Below are 18,465 nucleotides of genomic sequence, written 5' to 3' on the forward strand. Positions count from 1 at the left end.
ACAATTTCCGATACACAGGGTTCGGCGGTTTCCTAGCAACATGACCGCGTTAATAACTGAGGTGAGGGAGTGACGGTTTATAGCCAGCATAACGAAAGTGAAAATAGGAATGTACTCGTTCTGCAACATTTAGTGGAACTATAAATGGCACAACAATTTGTTGTGCTATAAAAACAAAACAATCTGCTTCACGTCATGTGTCATCACACCAACACGTTTATTATTTTCCAATCACTGATCTGATCACCGATCCGATCCGAGCCGCATCACACCCCTTGGTTATTTTCTGAAAACAGCACTCCATGAAGTGTTTTATGCCTCTATGAATAAATGATTAATTGTAGCTTCATTTCAGACTTTTAGATTCAAATTTTAGACGCTTCTGAACAAGCACTTGAAGCATCTCAGAGAGGAGAAATGGGTTAGATATCAACATTTACTTTGAAGCCCTGAGTTTCTACTTTCATATGAGCTTCATATTAAGCACCACTGTGGAGTGAGACATGGCAAAGCTGAACATGGACACAACCAAACAGGAGCAAATATATAATATATATTGCATATTAGGGTTTCCTCCGGGTGCTCCGGTTTCCTCCTATAGTCCAGCTTCTAGGCTGATTGGTGTCTCTAAATTGCCCGTAGTGTGTGATTGCGTGCGTGAGTGAATGAGTGTGTGTGTGCCCTGCGATGGGTTGGCACTCCATCCAGGGTGTATCCTGCCTTGATGCCTGATGACGCCTGAGGCTCCCCGTGACCCGAGGATAGATCGGATAAGAGGTACAGACAATGAAATGAAAAAACAGACATGTATAGTTTACGTCTTAGTCTAATGGCTATCAAGAATTCTAGTCACTTCACAGAATCCCGGACCAGAACCACAACAGTTTTGAAGAGCTCATGAAGGTCAACATTAATACTGTATTAACTGCATAAACACTTCTCATTATCGCTTATTAATAGTAATGTTATTACACCAGTGCATTGTGTGCCTTAGTTAAAGGTTAACATATATGTTTACTGCAAATAGGAACTGAGTGTGTGAGGAGCTGCTTAAAGCTTTGCTTAGCGTGTATTATTTTAGGAAGTTGGGGTCGACCTCGTTCTTGCGCTTGATCATGTGTGTAGTGTTAGATCTCTTACTCAACAAGGTCCAGAGTTCCCCTGTGTGGGAGCCAGTGGTAGCTCTGCGCTAGTCTCCATACACTCATCTCTCAAACATACACTCTCTCTCTCTCTCTCTCTCTCTCTCTCTCTCTCTCTGTCTCTCTATCTTTAACTTTCTATCGCTCTATCTCCCTCTATTGATCTCTCTCTCTTATTTTCACTCTCTCTGTTGTTCTCTCCATCATTCTCTCTATAATTTTCTCCCTCTCTCTCTCTTTCTCTCTCTCTCTCTCTCTCTATTGATCTCTCTATAAGTTTTCACTCCCTCTTTTGCTCACTCCATCCTTCTCTCTATCATTTTTTTTCTCTCTCTCTCGAGATCTCCATCGTTCTTTCTCTCTCTAGACCTCTATAGTCTTCCTTCTCTCTCTCTCTCTCTCTCTCTCTCTCTCTCTCTCTCTCTCTCTCTCTCTCTATCACTCCTTCTACTGTTCTCTCTCTCTCTCTCTCTCTCTCTTTTTCTCTCTCTAGATCTCTCTCTTTGTCTCTCTAGATCTCTATTGTTCCCTTTTTCTTTGTCTCACTCTCTCTATTACTCCCTCAACTGTTCTCTCTCTCTCTCTCTCTCTCTCTCTCTCTTTTTCATTAGATCTCTCTATCATTTTCATTCTCTCTATTCCTCTCTCCATCCATCTCTCTTTTCAGAAGTTTTCACTCCCTCTTTTGCTTACTCCATCCTTCTCTCTATCATTTTTTTTCTTTCTCTCTCTAGATCTCTATTGTCTTCCTTCTCTCTCTCTCTCTCTCTCTCTCTCTCTCTCTCTCTCTCTCTATCACTCCTTCTACTGTTCTCTCTCTCTCTATCACTCCTTCTACTGTTCTCTCTCTCTCTCTCTCTCTCTTTCTCGTTTTCTCTCTCTAGATCTCTCTCTTTGTCTCTCTAGTTCTCTGTTGTTCCCTTTCTCTTTGTCTCACTCTCTCTATTACTCCCTCAACTGTTCTTTCTCTCTCTCTCTCTCTCTCTTTTTCATTAGATCTCTCTATCATTTTCATTCTCTCTATTCCTCTCTCCATCCATCTCTCTTTTCAGAAGTTTTCACTCTCTTTCCTCTCTCTCTATCATTCTCCTTCTCTCTGTCTTTTCGCTGCCTTTATCACTCCTTCTACCATTCTCTCTATGGCTCTCTCTCTAGCTCTCTATAACTCTCTCTGTCATTGTCTCTGTATCGTTCTCTCCATGTGTCCATGTGGACGTGGTAAATGGTGCTCTGTAGTCGTGCCGAGCTCGCCCTGGCCTCTCGGTGCTGCTTGGCTTCTGTTTCATTCTCTCAGCTGTGGGAGAGCGACTAGTACTCGCTTAGTTGCTGTGGTGATGGTGCTTTAGTGTGCGGATGGACGGACGCTGGGAAAAGTGTCCCCCTATCCCAACCCAACCCCCCACCCCCCCTTCTTTCACAAGCTTTCATACACAAAGTCAACTGCATTTGTAGACACAGCTTCTAACACAACATTCATTCCACTAGAGTCGTCAGGTCAAGCAGGATTTGTTCTCGTTCTTCTTACTACAAGTTCAGGGTGTTACTCAAACTGATAACCAATACACCACAAAGCAAAGAAATACAGACAATACAATAATCTCTACACAGCGCACTCTGTTCTGATGTTGTGTTTGATAAACTCTCATATTAGTCCCGATCCAAATCTTAACAAATGTAAGTGCTACAATCAACATCCAAGCAAGTCTGAATGGCAAAAAAAAAGCAACACTGACCTATCAGGAATGAGTCTATTCCCAGGATCAGATCAGTGCAGTGGGCGGAGTCTGGTACTGTAATGCGCAAATCTGATTTGCTGCTTTAACATCTAATCACTGGAATCAGTTAAGGCTTATTATGCCTGGAAGGAGTGTCCGGTGTCAGCGTCTTTATTTGGTGTTAAAGGAATACAACACCTCAGGATGTGCTTTCATGGGATAAAAATCATCCTCACAGTGCTAACAGCATCTGTTATCTTTCCCAGACTCGTACGCCTTAGTGTGTTTTATTCCTCACTTATTTCATCGACTCACTTTATAATTCATTTTTCTCTTCCGTTTTCACTCTTTTGTCGACTGATTTAAAGGATTTCATACTTGCTGCTTGCGATCTTCTCATGCTAGCTAGCACTACTAGCTTGTTTTTTGTTTTTTTGGTTCATATCATACACCTGACTATTGAGTTAGACCTTTAACCCAAAGCAAACAATGTCAGAGAAGAAAGGGATTATTGTTCACGCTTGATGCCTGAGCGAGCATGGAGACAGAATCGCCTTTTGTCATCAGAGATTAAAACAAAGCCAGGGACCCGGTGACGGCTTCCCGTCTGACGCTTTTAAAAGCACGGGTAAATGTCATATACAGCATGTTGAACTGCATGAGCTGCGAGTGCTTACAGTGATGGAGCTATCGTTTGTGTGATTCCCTGCCAGACACTTGGGTTGAAAGTTCTTGTTGTTTCTTCTTTTGATTAGTGCACAGGATGATGGAAAAGTGCTGAGCTATCAGATAATGATCGGACGACTTAGAAAGGTGCATGGGTCGTAAAAACTAATCTTCTAATGGCCGCTCTCATGCCCTGTACTGTGTCTGTGTCTCTTTGACAGGCACAGGGACATTCGGGAGGGTTTTTCTGGTCAAGGACAAGAAGACGAGGGGTTTCTTCGCCCTGAAAGCCATGAAGATCCCAGACGTCATCCGGTTAAAACAGGAGCAGCACGTCCATAACGAGAAGGAGGTTCTGACGGAGGTGAACCATCCCTTCCTCATCCGGCTGTGAGTGTGATTTGGATTTCAAACACACCAAAGAAACACACTGAATCCTAATTGGCTTGCTCTTTTATAATTTAAGAGTGAAGCATAATGAATCTATACACACTACCTAGTGCCCTAGGTTGATTTCTGTTGATGTGTGTTTCTAGTCACTGAGTAAGAGTGTATGTTGTGTATTCTGTAATCACATGCCACGTTTCTGTGTACAGGTTTTGGACGTACCATGATGAGCGCTTTCTGTACATGCTAATGGACTACGTGCCAGGCGGCGAGCTGTTCAGCTACCTGCGCAACCGCGGCCGCTTCAGCAACGGCACCGGACTCTTCTACTCGGCCGAGATAGTGTGTGCCATCGAGTACCTGCACTCCAAAGAGATTGTCTACAGGGATCTGAAACCCGAGAACATCCTGCTGGACAGAGAAGGTCACATCCGCCTCACCGACTTCGGCTTCGCCAAGAAACTTTCCGACCGGTACGCCAGCACACACTTATTTACACATAGAGGGCAACTGCCTAGCGACAATATCAGAGCTTTATTTTATGTCCAATAGAAATCCTCTCCGATTTGTCCTCCAGCAGTTTAGCGTAATAGATCCAATCCTGAACAAGCTTCTTAAGACCTCTATTATTTAGTGTTTGAGTAAAACATAATAGATCTCCAGGGGTGGATGGGTTTGGCAAGCCCGACCTACTGTAGAAATTGCTTCATCCTAATACCTACCTATGCCTTGAAACACTTTTATTTTCTTCCTTGCTTCCAGCAGTTTCAGAACTACTGTCCTGGGTTGTTTGGGTTATATTTGTGTCCTTGGTGTATTTTGTGTAGCTGTATTTTGTCCCCATCACACCTAAAGTACTCAGGAATCACTATAAAGGTCTCGGGGTCAAACAGTTACTCTCTGTTTTTTTTAACAACAAATAAAACAATAGTTAGTCAGCCAAACATCCTCAGCAGAGGAAAGGCTTCAAAAAAGGTTTCAAACACTGTAACACTAAAAATATGTCATGATATTATAAATACAGTGGAACGTTCGAGTTTAATTTGTTCTGGAGGCGAGTTCCTAAGGTGAAAATTTGTACCATGAAATGAATTTTTCCATTAGAAATAATGTAAATGCAGATAATCCGTTCCAGCCGCCCAAAAATATGACCAATACGAAGCGTATGGAAACTGTATGGCTGCTTACAAAGAACTGACCCAAGCCAAGCATTCCATGTCAAGAGTCCTCACAGGAAGTCGTGCCACCAAGCTTGGGCTAAATATAGAACCACCAATCTGTCAACAAAAAAAACGCCATGTAGGTTTTGAACGCATGCTGAAGGCAACGTTGGTATCGTAGGTTGACTCTTTCCAAACACTGACTGAAAAAAAATAGTAAAATCCGTAAACTCACTTCGTTTGGCTTCACTTGGTTTTCCACTGACGCTAACAGGTTTTGACCGTCTGCTGGAAATACGCGTAACTTAGCCGTTGTTCGGTTTGGTTCGTTTGTACCCCGAAAATGCTTCGTATGCCGATGCAAATTTCTTATGCAAAATTTAAATTCTTAAGGCGAAAATACATAAGAGAGGGCATTCATATATATACTCACTGTATTATGTCATATACATTCACTGAACTGTCCCACTCTGGCGATTTTCAGTGTAGTGAAGCCCAGAGAATTTCAGCTAGCAATCAAGGCTAAATGTGTTTATGGTGTAATCATGCACACCATTTGCCATAATTTCCCAACACATCTGAGGAAATTTTTTATTGTCATTACACCTTCACATTGTTTATGTTTTATACTTCATGGCTACGTGGTCGCTGTGAAATCGCGAGCCTTTAGTCATAGCTAGTTTTTTAGTCAGTGTTTTGTGGTTGCCTAGCAACAGAGGTTGCAGTAACAAGGGGTTGATTCGTCGTTATATCCACCAGAAAACTTGCCATATTGACTCATGTTTATTAATCACTACAACTCCACCCATGTAACATTGTACACCGATCTTTAAATAGTTATATTTTTTTTAACATTAACTGAGTCTGTGTGAGACTCTGTTTGCTTCAGAGACATTTTTATCACTATAAGGAATAAAACACTCTGCTAAATGTTTCCAGGTATTTTAGTTACAGGTAAATAATCAATGACGAGCCAGCGTAAAGCCTCCTGATTTGAAGCGCTCCTGTTCCCAAATAGAAATGATTTCTGTTCCAATAACCTGAGGTAAATCCTCTTATACCACAATTACTATTTACACTTATTTAAGTACTACACTTGGTCCTAGTTAGTTTATTTATAGTTACTTTCTTGTGTTGTGGTTACTATGGAAACAGTAACATTCTCATACATAAACCTTACTTGTGATTTTACAGTAAAAAAAAAAGTATATTATAATAAATATATAATATAATAATGGCTCAAACAGAGTTGATTGTAGAGCCATTGAAAGTAAACGTAAAACTAAGCTGCTACTATCTTAGAAAGCACTGGTAGTCGTCATACAATATAAACCTAGATGTAATAAAACAAAGGTTTAATTTTTGTAAAAGAAAGACTCTTTCAAGGCTTGTATGTGCTCGCCCTGTCTGCCTTTACTGTTATTAATCCCCGAAGAGAGAGGCACCGGGTTCTAAATAACCTTGGTGAAATTGAAAACTCCACCAGCAGGACCAGCAGGGGCCCTGGAAATATCGCTCAAGCTTAAAAAAAGAAGAAGAAGAAGAAGCTTGGTGTGTGTTTTATGTGCACTTTGTTGCACAAGCTGACCCATGTGGCATGTAAATATATTGGCCAGAGATTTAATTTTTTCCCATTACAGACTACAGACAAGGAGTAGATTAGGAGAAGGCTGCTCTCCATTGTGCAACTGACCCACTTTCAGACACACAGAGAAGGTGACTGTCGGATTCTGTAATGTATTGATACTGCCACCTGGTGGCTACTGTGTGTTATGGCGAGTGCTGTTCAAGTTTGTCAGTCAAAGCTGATTATACACCGACTGGGCATAATATTAACTGACCGGGCATAATATAATGCTGCCAAAACTGCCCTGACCCGTTATGCCCTGTGTATTCTGACAGCTTTCTATCAGAACCAGCATTAACTTCTTCAGCAATTTGAGAAACATTAGCTCATCTGTTGGATCGGATCACACGGGCCAGCCCCACGTATATTAATGAGCCTTGGCCGCCCATGACCCTGTCACCGGTTCACTACTGTTCCTTCCTGTGAGCACATTTGGTAGATACTGACCAATGCAGACCAGGAACACCCCACAAGAGCTGCAGTTTTGGAGATGCTCTGATCCAGTGGTCTAGCCATCACATTTTGGCCCTTTTTTCTGCTTCTAACACATCAACTTTGAGGAAAAATATTCACTTGCTACCTAATATATCCACCCTTGATTGGATATGGTGTATTAGTCACCTGAGTTTGATATATATAGTATAGCTTGTACTGGGCTGTGATTAAAATAAAAAAAAAAAGTGTTGCCTTTTAGGATGATTAAGTTATTTCTTAAGTTTCAGTGTTTATATAATGACATTAAACAATCTAAAGGTAAGGGTTCTTTGTTCTAGTCTTATAAACCAGACTGCTGGCTTTCCTGGAAGTGTCTACTACGACCAATCACTTAGCGTGTTGTATTTTCGTTTTCTTTTTCGGAGTCACTTTGAAATCAGGATTCCGATTAGCGACTGTTTACTATGAAACGTTTATGATGTAACAGTTTGTTTGTACACAGGAGCCAATCAGATTGCAGCCTGAAGGTTGTCGCTAGAAAAGTGTACAAGAAATATTACACATGAGACTTCCATTCGAGACTTTCATTACTCTGTCACAGCAGGTAATGGGGAGAGGAAGAAGACTCTTGTCATGAACTCGTCTACGTTGTGTGTGTGTGTGGACATGATGGTCAGATTTAATAGTGCTCTGTGGATGAAGAAGTATCTTCCTTACCTTTTCCCATCATGCTTGTCATGCGGGGGACACCTTTCCCAGCGGCTGGCCCTCTGCACACTAAAGCACCGTCACCACAGCAACTAAGCGAGTACGTGTATCTTGATGGCACTAGTCACTCTCCCACAGCTGAGAGAATGAAACAGAGGCCAAGCAGCACCAAGAGGCCAGGGCGAGCTCGGCACGACTACAGAGCACCATTTACTGCAGACCTTTTCCCTCTTACCGCGTCCACATGGACAGAATCTCAATTTTAACTCGAGTGCTCTTCTAAAAAATATTACATCCAGTCGCCTAGAAACGGTCTAGAGATGCTGCAACTCTGAACTTTTAAGAAGAAAATGGGTTCTTTAGAGTTCCTGCTTTCCAACATGAGGACCAGCTTACCAGAACATGTCCTTTTTTGATATTTTACATCAGATACAGTATGTATAAAAATAAACTGTATAGTCTATATTATTTGACTTGCAGGATGACATGGGTAGATAACAGGTAATCTTATTACTTTTTTTTTTTAATATTTTGTGTATGTATTATTTTAAATGAATACAAGCAAGAACTGTGGTATCCTTGTGCCTGATTAGCTAAACACAGATTTATTGGCTTAAAGCCACACCCACAAATGAGAGAATGTTGAAATCATGAACAGGATGAACAATAGGACATACTGTAGATTAATATAATAAATAATTATATTTCACACATCCCTGAAGGTTTAGTTACTCCAGTACCCAAATTTATTTATTTATTTATTTATTTATTTATTTATTTATTTATTTATTTATTTATTTATTTATTTATTAATTATTTGCCAGAAAGCAGCTTACTGAGAAATGTTAGTTTGTTTTAGTTTTTCGAAAAAAAAAAAAAAAAATATATATATATATATATATATATATATATATATATATATAAAAACTGTAATAAATTATTAAAAATTAAATTAATTCATAAGAAGATTAAGCACTAAGCAAGGAATTTTATTTATCTGTATATACCATAATACATTTTTGATCAAAATCAAATGAACTCAGTAAATTTCATTCCGATCAAATTCACAGATGCCTTTATATAAAGTCTATATAAAGTTTAATCTATAAGCGCAAATTGAAGGAGTTTGGATGAAGGAAAATAAAAACACATGGTAGATCCGTTCAGCTGCCGGAGATTCGACAGCGTCAGGAATACAGCAAAAACCCTCTATGCAGGAAGATACAGGATGAGTGAGCTGTAGACATTTCGTATTAGTGCAGCTAGTGTTTTATAGTAAACTACTATTTGATATTTCTGTTTATCAAAGATATTACAAAAATAAAGAGTCTGTTTCAGTCTTGCTGAGGACATCAGGGTATGTGGCACGGGGCTTGTAAGTAACAATTTGCTGATAAATGACAGAATCATGTGAATGAGCAAAATCTGACAATCAATTCAAAACATGCTGCTTATGTGAATTTATAATGATTTACAGCGAAATATGACATTTCTTTAAAAGTTCACACTGGTTTAGTTTATAGCAATAAGCTGTGTAAATAAATGTTACTAATAATATAGCACGAGTAGCTCTTGGACACTTGTCAAAGTAGCTCTCAGAGGAAAAAAGGTTGGGGACCCCTGCTATAGATCCTTGGTTTTTGTGCTCCTGCAAAATTCCCTTCCAGCTATCAAAACGCACAAATCCGCCAAGCCGCTAGTTAGCAGGGTGAAGAGGTCGTCTCTGCGGAATTACCGTCTTGTCTACTGCCAATCAAACTGCCAGGGTGCTGAGGATGCGCGAGTGCTCGCGTGGTGTAAATAGTAATCAAATGGCTTTGCGATGAGCGCTCAGCATGCGAATTACGTGTAGGATGGAGTTGAAGGGTGTACTTACTTTCTTTCTTTCTCTCTCTCTCTTTTAATCATTTCAGGGGTTTTGTTGGTGCAACCACTGCTTCAGCTTTCTAACCTGGATGCATAAACGTGTCATGATTTTTTGAGCCACATAAACAGAGCTGTTAGTTTATTAGCAATACCTCTTTAGTATTTAATAAACAGTCCAATCAAGAGGAAATGTACTCTATACAGATTTGCTGATTTTATTAGGAAATAAACAAGTGGACCTAATAAATCGAGTAAACAGAGAATACACGGCTCAAATTGTCATTATCTCTCGCTCTCTATTCTTTGCGCTCTAAAATAAGATGGAGGGAAAAACATCCTTACGCCTCTGTGATGTGTTTTTAAATAGAAATCGAAGCCCTGCTGATGACAGAAACGCAAAATTGAATTGCGTTGTGTTTAAAAATACCCATGTCATATATTTCTATTGATCTGTTTTAATAGAATGGGAATAGACAGACATAACATACACCGATCAGGCATAACATTATGACCACCTGCCTAATATTGTGTTGCTCCCCGTTTTGCTGCCAAAACAGCTCTGTCATGCACTGTGTATTCTGACACCTTTCTATCAGAACCAGCAGTACTTCTTCAGTAATTTGAGCAACAGTAGCTCGTCTGTTGGATCGGATCACACGGGCCAGCCTTCACTCCCCACATGCATCAATGAGCCTTGGCCGCCCATGACCCTGTCTCCGCTTCACCACTGTTCCTTCCTTGGACCACTTTTGATAGATACTGACCACTGCAGACCGGGAACACCTCCACAAGAGCTGGAGTTTTGGAGATGCTCTGATCCAGTGGTCTAACGATCACAGTTTGGCCTTTCATCAAACTCTCTTAAATCCTCTTACTCTCTTAAGTCTCTGACAAAAGAATCTTATCTTTTCTTATCTTATCTTAAATGTCGAGGCAACTACATATTTACATTTTAACATGAGGATTAAAGGTAGAGGAACGAACCAATAGCGAGAAAAAAGCATACAGACTCTAAACGAGGCTATCAACACAGAACAACCAACAAGAAACACAGGAACTGAAACAGGTTGCTGATTAGTGAAACTGCTCAGTGAGTCTGTGACCTGAAGGGTCATGTGACATGCAGGGGCTGATTGGTATTGTAGTCCAGTGCTGATTCAATGTAACCCTGACACTTACCGAGAGCAAAATTCTTTACAAAAGAGATGTGGTGTATGTGTAAAAACGTGTCTAATCATGTTTCTTTGTCACTTTCGTTGGCAGGACGTGGACTCTGTGTGGCACTCCTGAGTATTTAGCTCCAGAGGTGATCCAGAGTAAAGGTCATGGCCGGGCGGTGGACTGGTGGGCCCTGGGTGTTCTCATATTCGAAATGCTGGCAGGGTGAGTAGTCCAAGGCACACACACATATTTAGACAGAATTAACTACTTGAGTTATTGGATGTCATCCACCAGTGACCTCAGTAATAATGCTTTTACAGTAAAACTATCTTATCAGACTGAAATGCTGGAGCGTAAATGTTCACCACTAGAGGGCAGCACTCAGCTTAGACAAAGTGGGACTTTTTCTGAAATGAGAAATAACACAGACGTTAACCAGAAAGGACAAGTGAAATACACACATCTGGCTGAGCTCAATTTCTCGAAAAACAGACTGCAACCATTTAGAAATGTTCTGCTGAAATCCAAATCAAGTTTCCTGCAAATGTGGAATATACCAGAATGCACCTCCATCAGCCTGACTGTAACAGAGTCTCTCTCTCTCCCTCTCTCTCTGTCTCACATACACACACACAATAATTTAAACATGTTTATCATTATAATTATTATTTATTTTTGCTGACTACCCTTGCAGTTGAACCTAAAATTATTATTTACGTCTTCATCAAGATGTTTATTTTGCTATTGTTCATTTATCATAAGGTTATTTTACTCTGCGCTCTCTCTCTCTGTCTCTCTCTCTCTCTCTCTCTCTGTCTCTGTCTCTCTCTCTCTCTCTGTCTCTCTCTCTCGCGTATTTGATTGGTTAAGCTGGCATGTAGTTTTACACAAACCCCGCATGTGCTATGTAAGCGACAGCAAACACTACCCTGCTAGCAAAGGAGGCGATGAGGAGACACGGGACAACTGCAGCTGTTCCGTGGCTGAGGACAGCTGTGTCACCTGACATCTGGCCCGGGTTTGTCTGTTTGTGGCAGGGATTTAATTATTTAAGAAGAGTGTAAATACAACAGCTGGTAGGAAAACTAACAAAGCTCACCAGTGTTACCTCCTCAGTCATCTCAGAAAAAGGATCCAATCTAGAAAACATTAATGTTAGAGGTTCTGTTTAGAACCTTTTAGAAGAGAGTGTAATTTAAACCCATATATCATACGTCCGAGTTAAAAAAGTTTACAATAATGTTGTTGTTGTTGTTGTTGCTTTGGTAAAGATTTATTTTTTAATTAAGATTTTTATCACATTGCCTCGACATGACACCAGGTCTAATACTCAGCAAAGCAACCTTTTAAATGAACGGCTCAATAAGTAACTCATCATTTTATCTGATTCTTTTTAACAAGAAGATAATTGTCTAATTACGTCTGGTCGATATTTATTATCACCCGAGCCAACCGCTACAAGCCTGGAGCTTTATTTATGGAAAAATCCTATTTGTCCGACAACTCGTAATCAGATATCATCCCCTGATTGTTCAGCTCTTTGGTGAAGTATTAGTCTGCATCTGGCTATGGCTGCTGCTGTTATTTTTCAAACCTGACCTCCAGACACCCTCGTAAGCATCCGCCCATGACCAGTGCACACGGCTTCACAACACAAGCTTTTCATTTTTGGCTGTCCAGCTGGGAAGCCCAGCGGCGCTACTGTTCCCTTGTCCCGCTTGTTACGCACGTACGAAGACGAATCACCTCGCCGCCACACGCTAACTCAAAAGCACTGCGCTTTTCTTGGCAAGAAAGGAGTTTGTTCAGAAAATATAATGCATCCAAATAATAACTATCCTGTCCCCGATGTTTCATAACACACTTTTTATCGAGGTTTAAAACCAAGAAAGCTTAGAATCCAGGTTTAAACCATAATGTTATACATGATAGACATCTATACAGATGATTATGATTATGGTGTAGGATTTTTATAGAATGAATGGTTTAAACAGTTAAGTGAATTGATGGAAAAAACATTTGAACCTCCAGCATAATGACCTCCTGAAAAGTGGCTAACTGGAGCCGGGTATTTCCATCAGTTTAGGTGTGGGTTTGACCTGCCCTGATATAAATCCAACACACACATTTTTATGGGTGTTTCATAGCTTGCTGCTTGATTTTTCTTTTCCTGGACCTGTCAGTTTAAACAGAAATTTCTTGAGATCAAACATTTGGGCTAGGGTCTGTGGAGATTTCACTGCCGCTCTGTCTTCCATGTTTGTTTTCCTCTCTTACCCCTAAACTTGCAGCCTGATTATTTGGGCTAGGTTTTGAACTTTTGTGTGAAGTTTCCGCTGCTCCATGAAGCCATCTTCAGACTGGTAAACTGGTTCCTGGTCCACAGGACTGGAAAGTACTGAATCTGGAGTTAAACTGAACCTTAAAGCTAAACTAAATGTATAAAGATCCTGAGGATTGGCTAGTGAAAAACTGAAAAAGTCCCTGTGCTGAAAACACACCTAATCCTGCTCATAGTTCCTGAGATCCTGAAAGGGTTCCTGAGACAGAAACCCATATGAAATTCCAGAGCTTGATGAAATTCACTAGTGGAAATCCAACTAAAGGTTTCAGAGATTCTGAAAATTCTCCTCCACTGGAAACCCACTTAATGTTCCTGTGAGCATGATACAGTTCCTGTGGATTTAGAGATCCTGTAAAAAGTCCTCTAATGGTAAACAAACTAAAGTTCTTCCTGTAAAAATGTTTCTGCTGTGAGAGTGACCACAAGTTCCTCCAAATGTTCCTGGGATTTTGAATGTGGTGAAAATATCCCTGTAGCTTCTCTGATCATACAGTTAGTGAACCACATCAGCTCTGGTCTTGGCTAGGATTGTGCTATCTGTCCCGGAGTAACCTGCATACATCATCATAACCTCGAGAGAATCTCATTTCTTCTTGCACAATAATTCACATTCACAAAAAAAAAAAAAACCCTGCAGAAGGACCATTAATTACTCACAGCTGCTAAAACCAAAGAGCAGCTCTAGTGAAAACGGTGACATCGTTTCAGAAAAGCACGATGCGTCAGTGATATTTTATGACTATAATATGTCACAGAAAAGGCTTTTTGTTTGCCGTGGCAAAGAATAAAATGAAAAGATGCAACATTTATCTGGTCTTCAATGATCATTATGACAGCCATCTAAAATAGGCTCAAAGTGATCTATTACGACTCATCGCCGCTCATGTAGCTGTAGAAGTTGGATGTTTTATGGACCTTGCGAGAAATGCAATCGACTCCACTTTGAAGAAACCGAGAGAAGAAGATGGCTGATCGTTTTTCACAGCACTGAAGCAGTGAAGGATCTTCTAACTAGCAATATGGCCAGCTGTTCCTAGGGTGCCAATACAATTAAGAAGTTATATTGTCGAAAAAATTTGTCTGAATTTGACATGCATGTATTTGCAGCAACAACTTCAGTTCCCCCATCTGACCTTTCTTTGTGCTAAATGCGCTATACAGCTTCTCCCAGACTACTGCGTAGTGGAAAAAGTGAGACCCGCCCGTCTTACTCCCCAGCCTTTTCAGAAGTGTTCAGTCCTGTGAGACAGAGACCCGCTCTTGGCCCTTGGCCTTTTTTCCAGTCCTTTTGAAGGCACACACACACACACTCTTTCTCCCACTTTCCTCCTTGTCTTGCACACACTTATAGACTCATTCAGGTTTAAGTGGCTTATAGAGCTCCTCTGTCTCATGTGTGCTTTGTCAAAGCCCTCATACTGGCTCTTCAGAAATGTAACGAGTGCTTCATGAAAGAGCAGTTTCCTAGGGCCTGATGCACTTAGCACTGCATGAATGCAGATGTTTTCCTGGTAGTCAGGGTGGTCCTGGAAAAGTGCACAGTTAAATAAGACTGTAAAGATTCACCCAATTGCACTGGTACCAATATGTACCATGCGCCTGTGCTGTCAGTTATGAGGTAAAAATTGGAAACAGATTGTCTCTGTCAGTGCTGGTGAAGGAAGCAGGGTCTGTGTGAATCAGTCCCAGAAAAGAAGGCATGAACTGGGAACCTGACAGTCACAGTTGAGAAGGTGTGGTCTATGTGCCTTTGGGTTCCAGTGGAAAAGGATGTGGCCTCTGTGTCAGTCAGGCTCATTTGGAAAATGTGTGGTCTATGAGTCTTAGTTCAAATTAAGGAGGCGCGGCCTTTGTGCCTTAATTTCGATTGAGGAGGTACGGCCTCTGTGGCACAATTTCAGTTAAAGAGGGTGTGGCCTCTGTGTCTCAGTTCCAGTTTAGGAGGCATGGCTCTGCGTCTCAATTTTGGTTAAGGAGGCGTGGCCTTTGTGTCTCAATTTCAGTTTAGGAGGTGTGGCCTCTGTGCCTCAGTTTCATTTAAGGAGGTTTGGCCTCTGTGTCTCAGTTCCAGTTAAGGAGGCATGGCCTCTGTGCCTTTGTTCCAGAAAATGGAGGTTTGGCCTCTGTGCCTCAGTTCCAATTAAGGAGGCATGGCCTGTTTGCCTCAATTTCAGTTAAGAAGGAATGGCCTCTGTGTCTCAGTTTTGGTTAAGGAGACTTGGCCTTTGTGTATCAATTTCAGTTTAGGCCTCAGTTCCAGTTAAGGAGGTTTGGCCTCTGTGCCTTAGTTCCAATGAAGGAGGCATGGTCTCTGTGTACTTTTCACTCCTAGTGAAGGAGGCAATGTCTCTGTGTCTTTTTCTGTTCCAGTGAAAGGGTTGTGGCTTCTTTATGTCAATCTCATTGCTTTAATTTGATCTTTTAGACATTGAATAATCTACAGCACCTTGACATCATATTATCCCAGAAGACGAAATAAATACCACTAGTGTAAACACATCCTGAGGCATTGTTCCGTATCAAGCTAGATTTCTAAACAGACCAGCGCTGAGGTAGTTTCCCCTTCGTATAAGTACATTGCTTCCTCTTTGATCTTGGAGGAAACTGAGATTTCCAAACTAAGGGCTTGTTATGGAAACCTCTACCAACTGGCTCCAGGGTCCAAATAACGTGTCTTCAGCACTAGAAGATCTCTGAAATGTCAACTGGTGTTCATTTCACTCTGGTCAAGCTTTCAGGAGTGGAGTCATAATAATAATGAGCAGTTTTACACTGGCTCTGGTGAGAAAACTTTGCTTTGATGCTGTTCTACAGTTAACTGCACTCATGTTAAGTGCTTCCACCTGCTGCTCTTGCCTGAGCCAACTGTCAACATGCGTTAAGGCCGTGCGTCCTCAGGCTTATTATACCCTTATGCAGGTGTAATAGCACAGCATGCCGCTGTTGTTGTGTTCCAAGTCTGGAGAGAGCCGGACATTGCCATCCACAACTACTTGGCTTGCTTAACTTTATCTGTCTTTTTCAAGCTTTTTGGGAGTTCTCGACACCTGCGGCGTTAAAAGAAGAATGTTCAAGTTGCATAACCCAAATGATTTCATTTCTTTCCACTCTGTGTCACTAATGGCTTGAAAAGTCTCATTGTTTCTTGCCATTTTTCATCTCTTGGCATTCCCCGTGTGCTTTGTGTTGGCAGCCTGCTGCTGCTAAATCCATTACTGTAACTAAGCTGGAAAGACCTCACAATGGAAGACCACAAAACCCTGAACTGAAACCAGTTTGTCTTTTCTACACTCGTGCTTATATACATTTATTCATCCAAGACACTTTTAATTGGATGCTGTCCACTATCCAATTCAAGCAGTTAGTGGAGCTCACACTGATAGAACAATACAATTAACAAGATTTGTATTTAGTTTCGTTGGACAGGGTTATGATTTCCCCAGGCAGAGATTGATGTTGAGTCAGTTGATCAGGTCATATTAATAGTGTATATTTACAAAACTGAGAGATTTGACAGGACTTTTTAAGTCTTCACATCAAACCATCCATCCATATTATCCTACAAAGGGTCACAGGAAGTCAGAAGTCTATTCCAGGAGACTCGGGGCACAATGTAAGACAGACAATATAGAGATGCCAGTCAACCATCCATGTGTGTCTTTGGACTCAGGGAGGAAACCTGAGAAGCCAGAGGAAAACCCCTGTAAGTCGCTCTGGATAAAGTCGTCTGCCAAATCCTGGAAATGTAAATATAAATACAGGGAAAACACAAAGTCTGTAAACACATAGCAAAGATTGATAAAAGTAGGTTTGAAAATACTACAGTGCTGCAGCTGGATTTATTAACAGCCACGAAAGTTAAAAAACTGACTCTCAACCAGACTAGCAATACACCAATTTACAGCCTGTAATTTTTACCAGCTGACCATCTATCTTTATTTCACCAAGGTGTTAATATTGTCTTGTATTATTGCAGATATTTTCAGAAATACACAATAGGCTAATTATGCAAATCAGTAGATCAGTTTAGTGACAAATATCCTACATATACACTATATTGCCAAAAGTATTCGCTCACCCATCCAAATAATCAGAATCAGGTGTTCCAATCACTTCCATGGCCACAGGTGTATAAAATCAAGCACCTAGGCATGCAGACTGTTTTTACAAACATTTGTGAAAGAATGGGTCGCTCTCAGGAGCTCAGTGAATTCCAGCGTGGAACTGTGATAGGATGCCACCTGTGCAACAAATCCAGTCGTGAAATTTCCTCGCTCCTAAATATTCCACAGTCAACTGTCAGCTGTATTATAAGAACGTGGAAGTGTTTGGGAACGACAGCAACTCAGCCACGGAGTGGTAGGCCACGTAAACTGACGGAGCGGGGTCAGCGGATGCTGAGGCGCATAGTGCGAAGAGGTCACCAACTTTCTGCAGAGTCAATCGCTACAGACCTCCAAACTTCATGTGGCCTTCAGATTAGCTCAAGAACAGTGCGCAGAGAGCTTCATGGAATGGGTTTCCATGGCCGAGCAGCTGCATCCAAGCCATACATCACCAAGTGCAATGCAAAGCGTCGGATGCAGTGGTGTAAAGCACGCCGCCACTGGACTCTAGAGCAGTGGAGACGCGTTCTCTGGAGTGATGAATCGCGCTTCTCCATCTGGCAATCTGATGGACGAGTCTGGGTTTGGCGGTTGCCAGGAGAATGGTACTTGTCTGACTGCATTGTGCCAAGTGTAAAGTTTGGTGGAGGGGGGATTATGGTGTGGGGTTGTTTTTCAGGAGCTGGGCTTGGCCCCTTAGTTCCAGTGAAAGGAACTCTGAATGCTTCAGCATACCAAGACATTTTGGACAATTCCATGCTCCCAACTTTGTGGGAACAGTTTGGAGCTGGCCCCTTCCTCTTCCAACATGACTGTGCACCAGTGCACAAAGCAAGGTCCATAAAGACATGGATGACAGAGTCTGGTGTGGATGAACTTGACTGGCCTGCACAGAGTCCTGACCTCAACCTGATAGAACACCTTTGGGATGAATTAGAGCGGAGACTGAGAGCCAGGCCTTCTCGTCCAACATCAGTGTGTGACCTCACAAATGCGCTTCTGGAAGAATGGTCAAAAATTCCCATAAACACACTCCTAAACCTTGTGGACAGCCTTCCCAGAAGAGTTGAAGCTGTTATAGCTGCAAAGGGTGGACCGACGTCATATTGAACCCTATGGATTAGGAATGGGATGTCACTTAAGTTCAT

The 18,465-nt window shown here is 41.4% G+C and overlaps 1 protein-coding gene across 1 annotated transcript in view; it reads left to right on the plus strand.

Annotated features, from left to right (window-relative positions):
* prkx (protein kinase X-linked) overlaps nt 1-18,465 on the plus strand; it is a 39,368-nt gene that overhangs the window by 10,335 nt on the left and 10,568 nt on the right. Inside the window, exons 2-4 of the mRNA XM_058380515.1 lie at nt 3,745-3,913; nt 4,120-4,383; nt 10,970-11,089. Coding sequence (XP_058236498.1) covers nt 3,745-3,913; nt 4,120-4,383; nt 10,970-11,089 — 553 coding nt within the window. The remainder of the gene's footprint in view (nt 1-3,744; nt 3,914-4,119; nt 4,384-10,969; nt 11,090-18,465) is intronic.

Source organism: Hemibagrus wyckioides, linkage group LG26 (assembly GCF_019097595.1).
Source record: "Hemibagrus wyckioides isolate EC202008001 linkage group LG26, SWU_Hwy_1.0, whole genome shotgun sequence".
NCBI lineage: Eukaryota > Metazoa > Chordata > Actinopteri > Siluriformes > Bagridae > Hemibagrus > Hemibagrus wyckioides.